Source organism: Rutilus rutilus, assembly GCF_951802725.1.
Source record: "Rutilus rutilus genome assembly, chromosome: 13".
NCBI lineage: Eukaryota > Metazoa > Chordata > Actinopteri > Cypriniformes > Leuciscidae > Rutilus > Rutilus rutilus.
Window position 1 is genome coordinate 15,064,348 of NC_140218.1, and position 14,785 is coordinate 15,079,132.

General features: G+C 36.9%; 1 protein-coding gene across 2 annotated transcripts; it reads left to right on the forward strand.

The window, feature by feature from the left end:
• The first annotated feature begins 196 nt into the window (after positions 1–196).
• Positions 197–14,263, forward strand: tfcp2 (transcription factor CP2). 2 transcript variants are annotated; one of them, XM_084427985.1, is made up of 17 exons: positions 197–503; positions 837–1,052; positions 1,754–1,905; positions 2,474–2,550; positions 2,778–2,883; positions 3,071–3,177; positions 3,668–3,820; positions 3,953–4,063; positions 6,113–6,201; positions 6,464–6,512; positions 8,222–8,263; positions 8,540–8,633; positions 8,890–8,980; positions 10,487–10,593; positions 11,039–11,181; positions 12,823–12,874; positions 12,984–14,263. In XM_084427985.1, exons 2-17 carry the CDS (start codon positions 931–933, stop codon positions 13,019–13,021), a joined length of 1,533 nt encoding a protein of 510 aa, XP_084284111.1. In that variant the 5' UTR covers positions 197–503; positions 837–930; the 3' UTR covers positions 13,022–14,263. The 2 variants fall into 2 exon arrangements, with proteins under 2 accessions (XP_084284111.1, XP_084284112.1); XM_084427986.1 differs by lacking the exon at positions 8,222–8,263.
• Positions 14,264–14,785: the final 522 nt, after the last annotated feature.

The following is a 14,785-nucleotide window of genomic DNA, read 5'->3' on the forward strand; positions in this document are numbered from 1 at the left end:
GGGGAAAAAGTCCACCAAAATGTACACAGGGTAAAGAGTCTTATCTTATCTTTTTATTGTATTACTTACTTTTTTAAATATTACTTTATTAAATGTTTTGTTTCGTGTTTGCGCCATATTTCGCTTAGAAAAACACGCGTAGAAAGGCACTATGTTGCAATGCGCCTCCAGGGCGACTGAGGCCGCTAATGCTCTTGAGCCGGTCGCTGTTCCAGCAGTTAGTGAGGGAGAGTACTGCGGATATTACGGCAATTTCTACAGAGTAGAAGAGATAAACAAACATGTTATATTATACATAAGACATTTATTCAAACAAAACTCAACCTGATAAATTATCTTCGAATTATTCGCAGCGTCGTCACTTTTTGGAGCGACCGGTGAAGGAAATTAATCAGTCTTCTTTCGAGCAAAACGAAGTTGTCTTGCCAAAAGAGGGACGATGGGTGGGAAAATGGCGTGAAACGATGAGCTTTACTACATTCTTTATCTGACTGCTGTCAGAGGTAATTTACACGCTTACAATGCCATATATGATAAAGCAAACACTTTATTTTTTACGTTTTTTCCGCCAACTGACTGGTTTAATGTAATAAATGTGTTCGTCATGTGTAGGGTTTGTTAGTACTTCTGAATTTAGTCATTTTGGGGATTTCTCCTGCAATGTTCTGTCTTAAGCGTTATATTTGATCTAGTAATAATAAATAATACTTACAAGATTTTTCTTGAACTTGAAAACAACTTATTTTCCAGTTAAGAATGAATATTTATTTTTGTTACCATGTAATAAAACTAAGTATATGACCCACGTAATCCATTTCCCCCCTCTGTTTCTTTAGACAGGCGTCTGTGATCATCCCTAAACCCAAAGGGAGACTGTCAGGACTGTGATTCATTTGTTCCTTAGTTCACTTGAATTGGAGGTCTAAAGTCATGGCTTGGGCTCTAAAACTACCTCTGGCCGATGAGGTGATCGAGTCTGGTCTGGTCCAGGACTTTGATGCCAGTCTGTCAGGGATCGGGCAAGAACTTGGAGCTGGTGCATACAGCATGAGGTGAGTTTGTTTAGGGATGCTTAGATTGTTTTTGGTGTGTCCTTCTGAGACCTGTATGGTTTGATAAATGTCATTTTTGTTGTTGAATTATAGCTCTTTAAAATACTGTTAATGTTCAGCTGATATGTGTTTTTATCTTATTTATTTTACTTGCCTACTATGTCTATGCCAACAACTTCTGCTGTTCACATGTCACTCCGGGCTGTTTAAAATGTCATGATGAATGCGTCTGACCTTCTATAAAGGTCTATAAATATCTTGTGTTCTCTTACATGACTGATGTGCAGAAAAACCATTTAGAAAAAGTCTATTTGTGGCGAGGTTATCGTGTGTGTATGCTTTGATGAGGTGTTTTATCCCACATTTGGGGTTTCAAGTGTTTTTTTTTTACATGGAGAAACAAACTGACAAATCGCATGTAAAATAAAAGTATCATTTTTTTTTCTTTGATTTAAATGGTTAAAGTAAAATGGATTGCCCTGTTGAGAGACAGAAAGATTCACTGTCTGGCCTCATGATCTGGTCTCCAGGTAACGAAATAGCTGTCTGCTATAAACCACATGTTCCAGTTCTGCTCTGCCATCTGTGATGATTTACTCTTAGATGTTTGAATAGCATTAGGAATGTGCTTCTTGGGCTTGTCTGAAATGTCCAAATCCATAAATTTGTCCATTTTCCCCCTTTCTCTTGTTGTTTTCTAGTGATGTGCTAGCTCTCCCCATCTTTAAGCAGGAGGAGTCAAATTTACCTCCAGAAAGCGACAATAAGATCCTTCCCTTCCAGTACGTACTGTGTGCCGCCACCTCTCCTGCTGTCAAGCTACATGATGAGACACTCACCTACCTCAATCAAGGTCTGTTCAGCAACACTGGCTGAAGAATGTCTGAACTTTCCTTCAATTCTGCTGTGTTTGAAATAGCTTTAGGTTGTCAATATAAATCTGTTAATACACATAACTTCTAAAATTCTTTATTAAAACAAACAAATTAAAAGATTAGATTAAAGAGCTAGTTCCTCTGGAGACTTGGAAAATACATTACTGTTGAAAAATTTGGGTTCAGTAAGATTTTTTTTTTTGGTAACGCTTTACAGTAAGGTCAATTAGTTAATGTTAGTTAAAGCATTAAATAACAGTGAGTAATACATTTGTTACAGTATTTATTAATCTTTGGTAACACAGTATCCATCCCAATTCACTTTCATCGTATGAAAAAAAACTGTTCTGTTTAAGTCAAATTATTTATGTTATTTCTTTCATGCATGATATGTAAGAGCTTCTAACCTTAAAATATGATTCAATGTTTCCATAAACTATTCAATTCAATTCTGTACTGTACAGAGGGAAGCATAAAAAGCAGAGTAACAAGAGATGTAAACTGGTTTTACTGGTATTGCTATAAACTTTTTCCCACCGGCTGCAGGACAGTCTTATGAGATTCGAATGCTGGACAATCGGAAAATGGGAGAGCTTCCTGAGATCAATGGGAAAATGGTAAAGGTGAGGATTTGCAGTCTGTTCTTTCTTATCCCCCATAATTCATGCTTCCCACATACAGGATTATACTCGCATCAAGGCTGGATCTCATTAGCTGTTGAAAATCCTTTAAGTGTTCAGGTTAATCTCACTGTATTATATCAGAAGAGGGCCTGATGAATCATATGTGTTTCTTGTGACTATCTGTGGTTGATCTCAACTGTTATTTTTCTTGCGGTTACTCCCTGCAGAGTATTATCCGTGTCGTGTTTCACGACCGCCGGCTTCAGTACACTGAACACCAGCAGCTAGAGGGCTGGCGCTGGAATAGACCGGGAGACAGAATCCTTGATTTAGGTAAATACTGTAACCGATGACTTCGCAGAAAGTGAAAGATCAGATTATAACCACTTCACAGTAAGATAATAATAAACAGATTGTGAGAAATTGTCACTCAAATATAAATGAACTACCAATAAATCAATGTTGTGTATATGTAGGAATTTATTATACATTAATAACATGCTTGCACTGAAATCCACAGATATCCCAATGTCGGTAGGGGTGGTCGATCCCAGGGCAAACCCTACACAGCTCAACACTGTGGAGTTCCTCTGGGACCCCTCGAAAAGGACCTCTGTGTTTATTCAGGTATCATAGACTGCTTTTGCTGACCTCAAGAACAACTCTCCCAGACACTGTCAGTGGAGGCTTAAAAATCCAAAGATGAGGTTTGATCTGTGTCTTTATTGTGTTTTTTTTTTTTTTAAGCCTTCCATACACAATCTATGTACTTTGTCAATGCCAATTTCACTTAGACTTCCTTATTAGGATGGACTTTAACCATCTTAAAGGGATAGTTCACTTAAAAAATTAAAATTCTCTCATCATTTACTCACCCTCATGACATTCCAAACCTGCATGACTTTCTTTCTTTTCTGTGGAGCACAAAAGTAGATATTTTGAGGAACCTTTCATCAATTTTGATCCATACAATGGAAGTTTGTATGGTCCAAAGCAACACTGCATCCCATTGACTTTAATTGTATGCTGTGGACAATTTTCTTTTTGTTGTTGACAATTTTCAAATATGTTTTTTAAATATTATTCACTGTTACTCATTATTTTCCTGCTTGTGTAGGTCCATTGTATTAGCACAGAGTTCACCATGCGTAAGCATGGAGGAGAGAAGGGAGTGCCGTTCCGCGTTCAAATCGACACTTTCAAGGAGAACGAGGCCGGGGAGTACACTGAGCACCAGCACTCCGCCAGCTGCCAAATCAAAGTTTTTAAGGTGGGCTGAGGCCTGCGCTGATAAACATTTACACTGTGACACCAGTGCAGCATCATTTTTGTGTAACCTTACTACCAAAACAGGATCATCTTAAAAATTTCAATGAAAATACTTGGTATTTTTTGTGTTTAGCCTAAAGGTGCTGACAGAAAACAGAAAACAGACCGAGAAAAAATGGAGAAACGAGCACCGCAGGAAAAAGAGAAATACCAGCCTTCATATGAAACCACAATTCTCACTGAGGTGTGTATCTGCTGCCTTGGAAAGCACAGGTTGTCATGAATATTTCAATTTAAATACATTTGTCTCTCTAATATTACAGATTTTAATTTAATAGTTTAATAGTTTTATAATATTATAATAATTGTTTAATTATAATATATATTAATGAAATCAATTATTGAATTTGTCTCTTATAGCTAGAGATAAATTAATACTCACCAGCAATTTTATTAGGTACACCTATTCGACTGCTCGTTAATGCAAATATATAATCATCCAATCAATCACCTGAAAATGACTTGTTTATGCCTGATGTTGGAGCAGAATGGCCAGACTAGTTTGTACTGATTTTGTGGAAAAAAAGTACATACTTTTGAGTGTGTATCAGAGGAGTAGGCAAGCTTTGGGACTCAATACTTCGTCATGATTGCGTCTTTAACGGACAGCTTTGACGCTTAGTTACATTCATCCTGTCACTCCTTAAACTGCCCTGTCAATCATCTTGTCACACTTAAAATCCTCCACATTCAATTTAATTTAATTTCCTACAGTTTCGGAGAGAAATGTAGTAGCACGTTGATCTGTCAGTCGTGGTTCTTTCACGTGGAGACTGTCCTCATGTGTTTGCAATTTACATAATGATGCATTTAATTGTTAATGACTAAATGTATCTTTACAAAAGTTCACGATGCTGTTGCAGATGAAATATAACGTGGATAACATTGAATAAATATATTTTCGTCAGGTTAGATACTGATTGTTAATCACTCAAACCCTTTTATCTAAACCTCTCTACTTAAACCTCTCGACTCACACATTTGCCATGTTTGTGTTTTTTTTAACACTTTTTATTTGTAGTTCAAATCGAAACCTTTCCCAACGCGCAATGTGTTGTGGGCAATATAAGACTGGATTGGGTTCTAAACCCGAAAAAGTAGACAACCAGGATCTCTTTGGAAAACTAATTTCAACATACTATGATTTTGGGACACACAAAATCTAATTTTGAATGGATAGTATGTGAATTGGGACGCAGCAAGTAACTTAGATATTGAGCGTTACAACCGAGGTGGGCAGAAGAGCATCTCTGAGCACACAACACGTCGAACCTTGAAGCAGAAGAGCTACAGCAGCAAGAAGACACACCGGTGCCACTCCTGTCAGATAAGAAGAGCAAACTGAGGCTACAATTCACACGGGCTCTCCTCAATTGGACAATAGAAGATTGGAAATATATTGCCCGGTCTGATGAGTCTCAATTCCTACAGCGACATTCAGATGGTAGGGTCAGAATTTGGTGTAAACACCAACAGCATGGATTTATCCTGCCTTGTATCAAGGGTTCAGGCTGATGCTGGTGGTGTAATGGTGTGGGGGATATTTTCTTGACTATTGTTGTCCATTCCTTTATGACCACAGTCCTTCTGATGGCTACTTTCAGCAGGATAATGCGCTGTAACGAAGTATGTTGTTATGGGAAGGAGGAGGTGGGAACCGGCGAACATTTAACAAACTTTAATAATCATAAAATAAATAAACAACAAAACGGAAGTAATGGCGGCAGCCCCTCACGGACGACTGCCACACACACACAAACAAATCATAACATAACCTGGTCCTCTCTCGTCCTTCACTGCTGTCGCTCCTCCTCTTATGCTTCCGTTCATGCCTCCGTTCTCTCACGGCCCTCGGCCCCGCCCTGCTTGCAACATGCGCCATATCACAAAGCTCAAATCATCTCAAACTGGTTTCTTAAACATAACAATAAGTTCACTATACTCAAATGGCCTCCACAGTCACCAGATCTCAATCCAACAGAGCACCTTTGGTATGTGGTGGAATGAGACAAATCGAGACAAATCTTGACAAATCTGCAGCTACTACGTGATTCTATCATGTCAATATGGACCAAAATCTCTGATTACTTTTTTCCAACTGCAAATATCTGTTATTATCTAATAAGATAACGTTATTAATCTGTTCATTTTACATCTTTTATGCTCATTTCCTTCATCCCTTTCTTGTTCAATATTTTCATGATATTATTATTTTTTTTGTGTGTATATCCAGTGCTCTCCATGGCCTGAGGCTACATATGTCAACAACTCCCCTTCACCAGGTTTCAATAGCTCCCACAACAGCTTTTCTGTGACTGAAGGGTAGGAAACATTGATCGTCATTTTCTGAGCTTTATAAATATTCCTTAGTCAATTTAGACAACACTTGCATAGAAAATGCATTGCTAATAAACCTTTTTACTACAGTAATATGACTGAGAAAAAAAGGATACTGAATGAGAAAAAAAGAGCAATTTATTATATATTTTTAAAAGGCTAAGGAGACATTTGTCTTCCTTGGAATAACATGCATTGATTTACTTTCATGTGTGGCCATCTAATGGCTTATGGTTTTGTCTTGCAGAAATGGTTCACCTAATCACCAACCAGAGCCTGTCGTACAGTTAGCAGATGTGAGTGTGTATCTGTTCTCTTCACCCATCTTCTCTCATATGTGAGATCCACTGCTCTCAATGGCATAATGTAACATTCATTAAACGTTTCTAGTGACATTCTGTCCATATATGTTCATTGAGATATGCTAGACAAACTGCGTAGCACTTTGACTGAGACTTAGTCTTTGATCGATTCATCCCAATGTTCTCTTGTGTGTCTCTTCTCTTACAACATTTCTGCATTCTACATGCTCTCATTTGAATGCTATATTATGATTGAACAAGCATTGATTCATAACTGATCATACTATCTTTACTAGTCAAGTAGTTGAGCTGTATTGGGAATGGAATGGTCAATAGCTTCTCTTCAGTATAATGTGTGTGTGTGTGTGTTTGTTTGTGTGTGTGTGTGTGGCATGCTCCATGCTTCCATGTACATTTAATAATGTCAGGAGAACTGCAATAGTGCATCAAAAACCCTTTGTTTTTGTTCATATTGTTGCAGCTGCTCTTATCAGTCCTGTAAAATACTTTTTGTTGTTGTTGCTTTTGCATGTTCATTAGCACATTTCATAGGATGTATTGGCCTTTGTAGGTTTTTTTTTTTTTTTTTTTTTGCTAGAACTATATAATACAGTATAGGGGTGTGCAGCATGACCAATATGTTACATCTAGTTTTTCTGCTGGAAATTCGATCAATTTGTTTATACAAATATACTTATATATATATATATATATATATATATATATTCAAGTAAAATACTTTTTAATCCAGTAGATTAAGTACTAATGCAAAGTACATTTTTGCCATTTTATTTTTTAGTTGTGGGGAATTTTTTTAAGCTAGCCACAGATAAACCTTGACATGACATTATTTAACCATTGCACAGTATATATGTCATATTGCCCAGCCCCTATATGTATATATATATTTTTTAAATAAATAAATAATATATAAACTGCTGTTTGGTTTGGGCTTAGTAAGATTTTTTTTTTTTCAAAGAAATTAATACATTTATTCAGCAAGGATGCATTACATTGATCAAAAGTGCTGGTAAATACATTTATAATGTTTTTTTTTCCTTTCATCAAAGAATCCTGACAAAAAAAGTATTATGGTTTCCACAAAATATTTAAGCAGCACAAGTGTTTTCAACATTGATCATAATAAGAAATGTTTCTTGAGCAGCAAATCAGCATATCAGAATGATTTCTGAAGGATCATGTGACACTGAAGGCTGGAGTAATGATGCTGAAAATTCAGCTTTGCATCACAGGAATAAATTCTTTTAAAATATATTAAAATAGAAAATATATTATTATAACTTCTACTGTATTTTTGATTAACAATAAATGCATTCTTGGTGAGCATAAGAGACTTCTTAAAAAAAAAAAAATCTTGCCGACCCCAAATTTTTGAACAGTAGTATATACAGGCACCAAATTGGATGTAAAAGTACTTGTACAGGTTGATCTGGACAATCAATAATTCATTGGTTTGATTTGATTGTTTGTTGTAACTAATAGACTTTTAAAATGACTCCAAACATTACATAATTTTTGCATTCGTTTATAGGCTGATGTTATGTGAGGTTTTAGCCCATTGTTTTTTTGTTTCGTTCGTAACATATAAGCCCCGTTAGTCACCACATACTTCCTCATAACAAGATAATAACACTCCAGACAAATCTGAGATTTTAAAACTGAGAGACCGTTCTGCCTTACAGTTGTCGTGCCACCTACTTACAAGAGACAGTGAAAGCAATCAGGTACATGAATTTATTTGCTAATATGAATATGTTGAAATGTTTATTTGCCAAAGGGAAAACTTGGTTGTGTACAAAGGATTTTAAGTTACTAAATCTGTTGATGAACTCGTATAGAAGAACATTTGAAGTGGGTTCAACTAAGGCCAGACAGTTTAAGGGGGTGTGTCTGACTTCAGTGGAGGGATTGTTCAATGGAAAAACAGACAAATTATGATCAGATTATGGTCAGTGTGCTAAGGCCTATTTTGTCCTTTCTCTTTGCCCCCGAACAAACAGAATCTGTTGCCCACGGCAACGCCACAGGAAGCACAGCAGTGGCTCCATAGAAACCGTTTTTCGCCATTCTGCCGCCTCTTCTCAAACTTCTCGGGTAAAGGGACGATCGGGCTTACATAAGTGTGCATCACATTCCATACAGCTCTCACATCAGGCTTTGCTCACTCAGCAACCATACAGTGCCACACCGGTCTTTACATCACTCTCATTCAGATAACACATGCTCTCCAATCTCATTCTCTCACCATAATGTGTTCAGAAAGATATGCCTCTTTATTCCAAATTACCTTTAGTATAGTATGACAAAATCCTAGTTGTGAATGTGTCAACTGTCCTTTGACATCTCTCAGGTGCCGATCTGCTAAAATTGACCCGAGAGGATGTCATCCAGATCTGTGGACCTGCTGATGGCATTCGGCTATTTAACGCACTCAAAGGGCGGTAAGTGTCTGTTATCTGTGTACACCTATATGTACAATACACTCTTTTGGTCAACAAGGCTGCATTTATTTAACCCTCTGGTGCTCTTTAGGTCATTTTTGACTAAAACATTTTACATTTATGTTTTTTTTTTGTTTTTTTTTTAAACAAATTGGTCATTTTTGACCGACACGAACGAACAACACCAGAGGGTTAATCAAAATAGTAATATTGTGAAATATTATTATACTTTTTAAATTGCCTTAAATACAATGTAATTTATTCCTATGATGTCAAAGCTGAATTTTCAGCATCCATTACTCCAGTCTTCAGTGTCACATGACAATGACAATTTATTTGTATAGCACAATTTAAAACAACAGCTGTTGACCAATGTGCTTTCCACAATGTAATTAAGTTCATTTAAAAAATGAGACAAAATGACAGAAAAAGACCTAAAAATCACACACGAAACATAAAATCACAACATTAAAACACATGATAAGAGAACTTAAAAATCACATAAGATCACATCATTTACAACACAAGATACAGTGTTAATCAAAAGCTTTTGAAAATAAAAAAGTTTTAAGTCTGGATTTAAAAGTAAGAAGAGATGGAGCTTGTCTTAAGCTAATAGGTAAAGTATCCCAAAGCCTTGGGGCAGCGATGTAAAAAGCTCCATCTCCCCTACACTTGAGCCTTGATTTTGGGGTACACAACAGAGCCTGATTTGATGAGCGGAGGGATCTTGCAGGTTTATATTCAGTCAGTAGTTCAGATAGATAAGTTGGTGCTAAGCCATTTAAAGATTTGTAGACTAGTAATAGTACTTTAAATTCTACTCTGAAACGCACAGGTAACCAATGTAGTGAGCGTAGAATAGGGGTAATATGCTCCCTCTTTTACACCACACAAAAACCGTGCCGTAGCATTTTGGACAAATTGCAAGCGGGATAGTGTTCGCTGACTAGTCCCCAAATATAGTGAATTGCAATAGTCCAGCCTAGATGAGATAAAAATGTGAATTAATTTCTCAAGATCTTTAAAGGAGAGAAACGGCTTAGCTTTTGCAAGCAGACGCAGCTGGTAAAAGCAGGTTTTAACGACAGAATTTATTTGGCGGTCAAACACATGATCCCTCATAGAGTAGAAATCAGTAAAATATGCTGATTTGCTGCTCAAGAAACATTTTTTATTATCAATGTTGAAACGTGCTGCTTTATTTTCGTGTAAACTGTAAAAAAAATTTTTTTCAGGATTCTATGATGACTATAAAGTTACAATTTTAAAAGAACAGCTTTTTTATTTTATTTTATTTTTATAGAACATTTCTGTAACAATGTAAAAGTCTTTACTGTCACTTTTAATCAATTTAATGAATCTTTTTTTTTTAAGTACCCCAAGCTTTTGAACAGCAGTCTATTTCAGCATTCAGTTTCCATGTTTTGTTATTTCCTAGGGTGTTGATGTTTACATAATATAAAGCGACAATTAACGGTGTATGTATATTATGTTCTTGTTCAGGGTGGTCCGTCCACGGCTCACCATCTATGTGTGCCAGGAGTCCCAACAGGGTCGTGAACAGCACCAGAAACACGAGAATGGAGACGGGACTAGCAACACTTTTTTCGGTAAGTTTGACATCAACTAGATCAAAAGAAAGATGAAACTAAATGTGATTACATTATTATTATTATTATTATTATTATTATAATAATATCAAGTTATTGTAGGAATTAAATGTTAGGCTGTGGAATTGGGTAATAATTTTTCCCTTACCTGCATGGTCTGGTTATGTCAGCAAAATAGAAAAGCTTTTTAGAGGTGGCAGTGTTTTTTTTTCTTTATAATAATGTGCACTTATGCGTAATATGACCTGGGACATAGTAAATGGGGTCAAATAACCAAAGAAAATATATAGGGTCAGTATTGATTTCATGTTGTTAGGTGTTTTAAGATTTTCCAGATTTGTGATAGCTTGTATCCTATCTTATTTGAATGTTTGCTTTTCTTTCTTTTTTTTTCTATGCAGCGATTTGTTGATTAGGGTCTCATGTTTCTTTACCCCCATCTTAGTGTATCATGCTATCTATCTGGAGGAGTTAACAGCTGTGGAACTGACAGAGAAGTTGGCTCAGCTCTTCAGCATCTCTCCACGCCAGATCAGTCAGATCTTCAAGCAGGGACCCACTGGTATCCATGTGTTAGTCAGTGATGAGGTAATAAGGGTCTTTTTCTTCTCTTATATTTGTTTAGTTTTCCTTGCACCAACCTGCACTCTCTAGAAACATTCCCTTCTCTTTAGAAGCATGGCATAGATCACTTTTCTGTTGACATTAACCCTATTGCTACTTAATAGAGGGCAAGCTTAAAGCTGTTTTCACGCTTTGTTTCGATTGTTTAGTCCGAAGATGCATTGCAAGAGCTGCTCGCCAAAGGCCATTTCTGCAGAGCTTGCGAATCTGCTGCTGTGCTTGCAGTACATCAGTCGTCATCAATCCATCATCGATAGCAGTTCATTTCCACAAATAAGAGCAGATTGCTTTCATACCAATTGTGCGCCACACTGGAGTGCTCATGTACCGTGTGCACCCAAGTTTGCAAAATGTTCATGCTGACCAAACACACGAAGGTTTGTGCCAAAAGCCCTAGTATGAAAATGGCCTTACTGCAACCCACTTTACTGCTGTAATGTGACATATTTCCAAATTATATTAAGAACTGAACAAGAAAAAGGAGCCAGGACTTGATTTAAAATGTAATATTAATTTAAAAAGTGGGGGTTACATACCAGAATTGAGCCTAAAGTTTGGATGATGAGATTGAAAAATAAGAAGGCATGGTGGGTTAAAAATGAAAACCGGTTCAGTGGTGTTGTAACATGCACAGTAAGACCAGGAATGTGTTTTAAAGGAGAACTCGGTAACTCTAGCGAACTCTACTCACTTCTTCGCTGATTTTCCCTTTTGTTGTCGCATGTTTTCCCCACGAGCTCCCCCTACAGCTGTGGGAGGGTGTATATTTCACAACACGGTCGTAAAAAACTCACTTACGGCGGCCTCCTCCCCCTCTCTACCGCTGCTCATGTGCGTTTGTTTTGATCGGAGCAAGCCAACTGTATCGTGTGGAGCTATGTCTACCGAGGTGGGTAATCTGGTAATACATCATACATGCGTGTTTGTTTATGTCGAATTGCCGTAAAGCAATTTGTGTTTCGCGCTCGTTCTCATTCTCGTTCTCGCTTCTCACGAGACTTCCAATTTCTATCTTGCCGGGATGGTAGTCCCCAAGTTGCAAGGTTGGTTTTCCGCCTGGGAACGCTGGGGGGATCGGGGAAAGTCACCAATATCACCAGAACAGGTTGTTTAACCATCCAAATGATTTCTAGACAGTTTTATTACGTTAAAAAAGTTACCAAGTTCTCCTTTAAAGTAAATGAGGTCAGTTTTGAAGAGTTTAAAAGTGGCACAAAATGAAAATGCACTATTTTGTAAAGGCATGTTATAGATGTCGTCATGAACATTCATCCATGCATGTTTCTTTTTTTGAGCTCATAATGTTTAATCAAAATGTCAATCTTGGAGGTGAAAACGACTCTCTCTCTCTCTCTCTCTCTCTCTTAAACCCCACCCCTCCTCAAATGACTGCAAGCTCATATTCATTCTCGAGTGCCACGCCCACAACTCAAAATCCAACAACCGCTACATAGAATCAACATTCTTTCTTTTCCGATAATCCGTTACACTCAGATGTACGTCACAATATGGAAGAAAAGATCTGTCGCTACTTCTGTTTGATCGCAACTTTAATTATGCAAGATCTCTTATTCTGACTTAATCTTCATGTTCTCATTCAAACAGATGATTCAGAACTTTCAAGATGAGATGTGTTTTGTCCTGGACACAATGAAAGGTATGAGCAAGCCAGTTTCTTTTTAAGCACTGAGAAGTTTTAACCAACCAATCTTTGTTTCCAGGTAACTTCTGTTTTATAACTTTCACTCTTTCAATTGAATTTTCAGCTGAAACAAACGATGGCTATCACATCATTTTGAAGTGAAAACAAAGGATAAAGGGGGTGTGAACAGTCCCCTTATGTTTTTCTTAAGATTCAGCCCACAGCCCATTCCCTGCACACTTCCTGGACCTTACTGAAGATCGCTTTGCTTGGAATAGTAATGGAGACGATCATGGGAAAAAGGGAAAAAAGGCACCTGACCCATTTTGAAACCCTCACTGGTGTTGTCTATGGAGTGCGTGCTGCCTTTTTCAACCTCTTCCCATTTACAAAAAAAATGAAATTTAGCAAAGAACATATCATAGAATTTCTATTTTATTACCTTTCTTTGCATCAGTTTGTTTTGTTGCTTTTTTAAAGGCAGAAAAAAATAGATTTTGTCTAATGTAATTATGTACAGAGAGAATTGGCTGGCGTTAAATTCAGTGTTATTTGGTGTTGACTGCCTGGATGTCATTCTGTGTGTTTTAGCTGCATATGCTGGAACTCCATGTGAAGTGCAGTCCACGTCTCAATGAATACACGCTTTATAAACGACTCTGTAAAAAGTGGAAAGTTATGTCACAGACGGAGACAGAGATTCCAAGGACGCTTATGAAATTGCATCCATTCATGATGAATGTCGTCAGTACTGTCACCTGTGGAAAAATGGCTTAGCGTATGATCTTGACACGATCACAGATGTTCACATGATCGCAGAATGAAATTCGATCGATAATGCCACCCTACCTTTAATTGACTGAAGCAGTGCTGCACAAATCGCTGTTGTTCCTCAAGTTAATTGTTGATTATTATTTTTTTAAGGCTTGTTCAGATGACTCTTTATGACTGTTGGGCATGATATTAGGTTCTGTAGCTTTGATCCCTGATGATTCTTCAGTTGATGCTGCATATGCACGTTATTTTACAGAGAGGAGATGAACGGCAGCAAGTGGGCATTATTTTATTTTTTTAACATTGTGTTTAACACCCCTCTCCACTTTTGTTTTTTCATCCTTGTTACATATACTAGAATACTTTTTACAAATTTCTGACTTGCCAGAGAATTATTTTACAGTATAAAAAAAGAGAGATCATGTTTTACTTTCTTTTTGTTTCCTTTTGGATATGACCACTGATTTACTAATTTTTCAGGTGGGGTAAAGGGGAGAAATATTGCACTGCATGAGACAAGGTAGCCATGGTTAGTGCTAGATGCAAGCCAGACCAAGATGGTAAAGATGCGAGGTATTGTCTGTGACCCTTTACCATGTCATTGCAATGATTAAAATGACCTTGAAACAAGCGGTTTTGTTTTGTATCCTCCATTAACTTTTTCTCACACAATGCTTACCAGAATAGAGTATATGGCTAAAACCACTGCTAGCAATTTATGGGCATTTATAAGATGAGAATGGCTTCAAAAGACATTGGTTACCTCGGCGAATTTCACAAAAATATATCTTGTAACATTTCACTACAAAATCAATAGAAACAAATTATATTTTCTTCTCTGTATTTCATAAAGAAAATTAAATAATAACTATAAAATACAGTATTATGTAAATCTGCATAAATGCAGAACAACAAATATTACCGTGGTGTACAGATAATTATGATTTAAATGTTTTTTGTTTCGTTTTTTTGCTTAATTGTCAAAATATACCTCAAAATATTAAAACCAGTGATCTTTTTCTTTTCTTTGGAGTTTGTGGCTGAAATATGAACCTGGCGTGTTCTAAACACACTGAGATTCACCCACCTATATTTTTTATATTTTTCATACATTTTTCAGTATCAGTCTCTTGCTAATAGTGCTCGACTAGT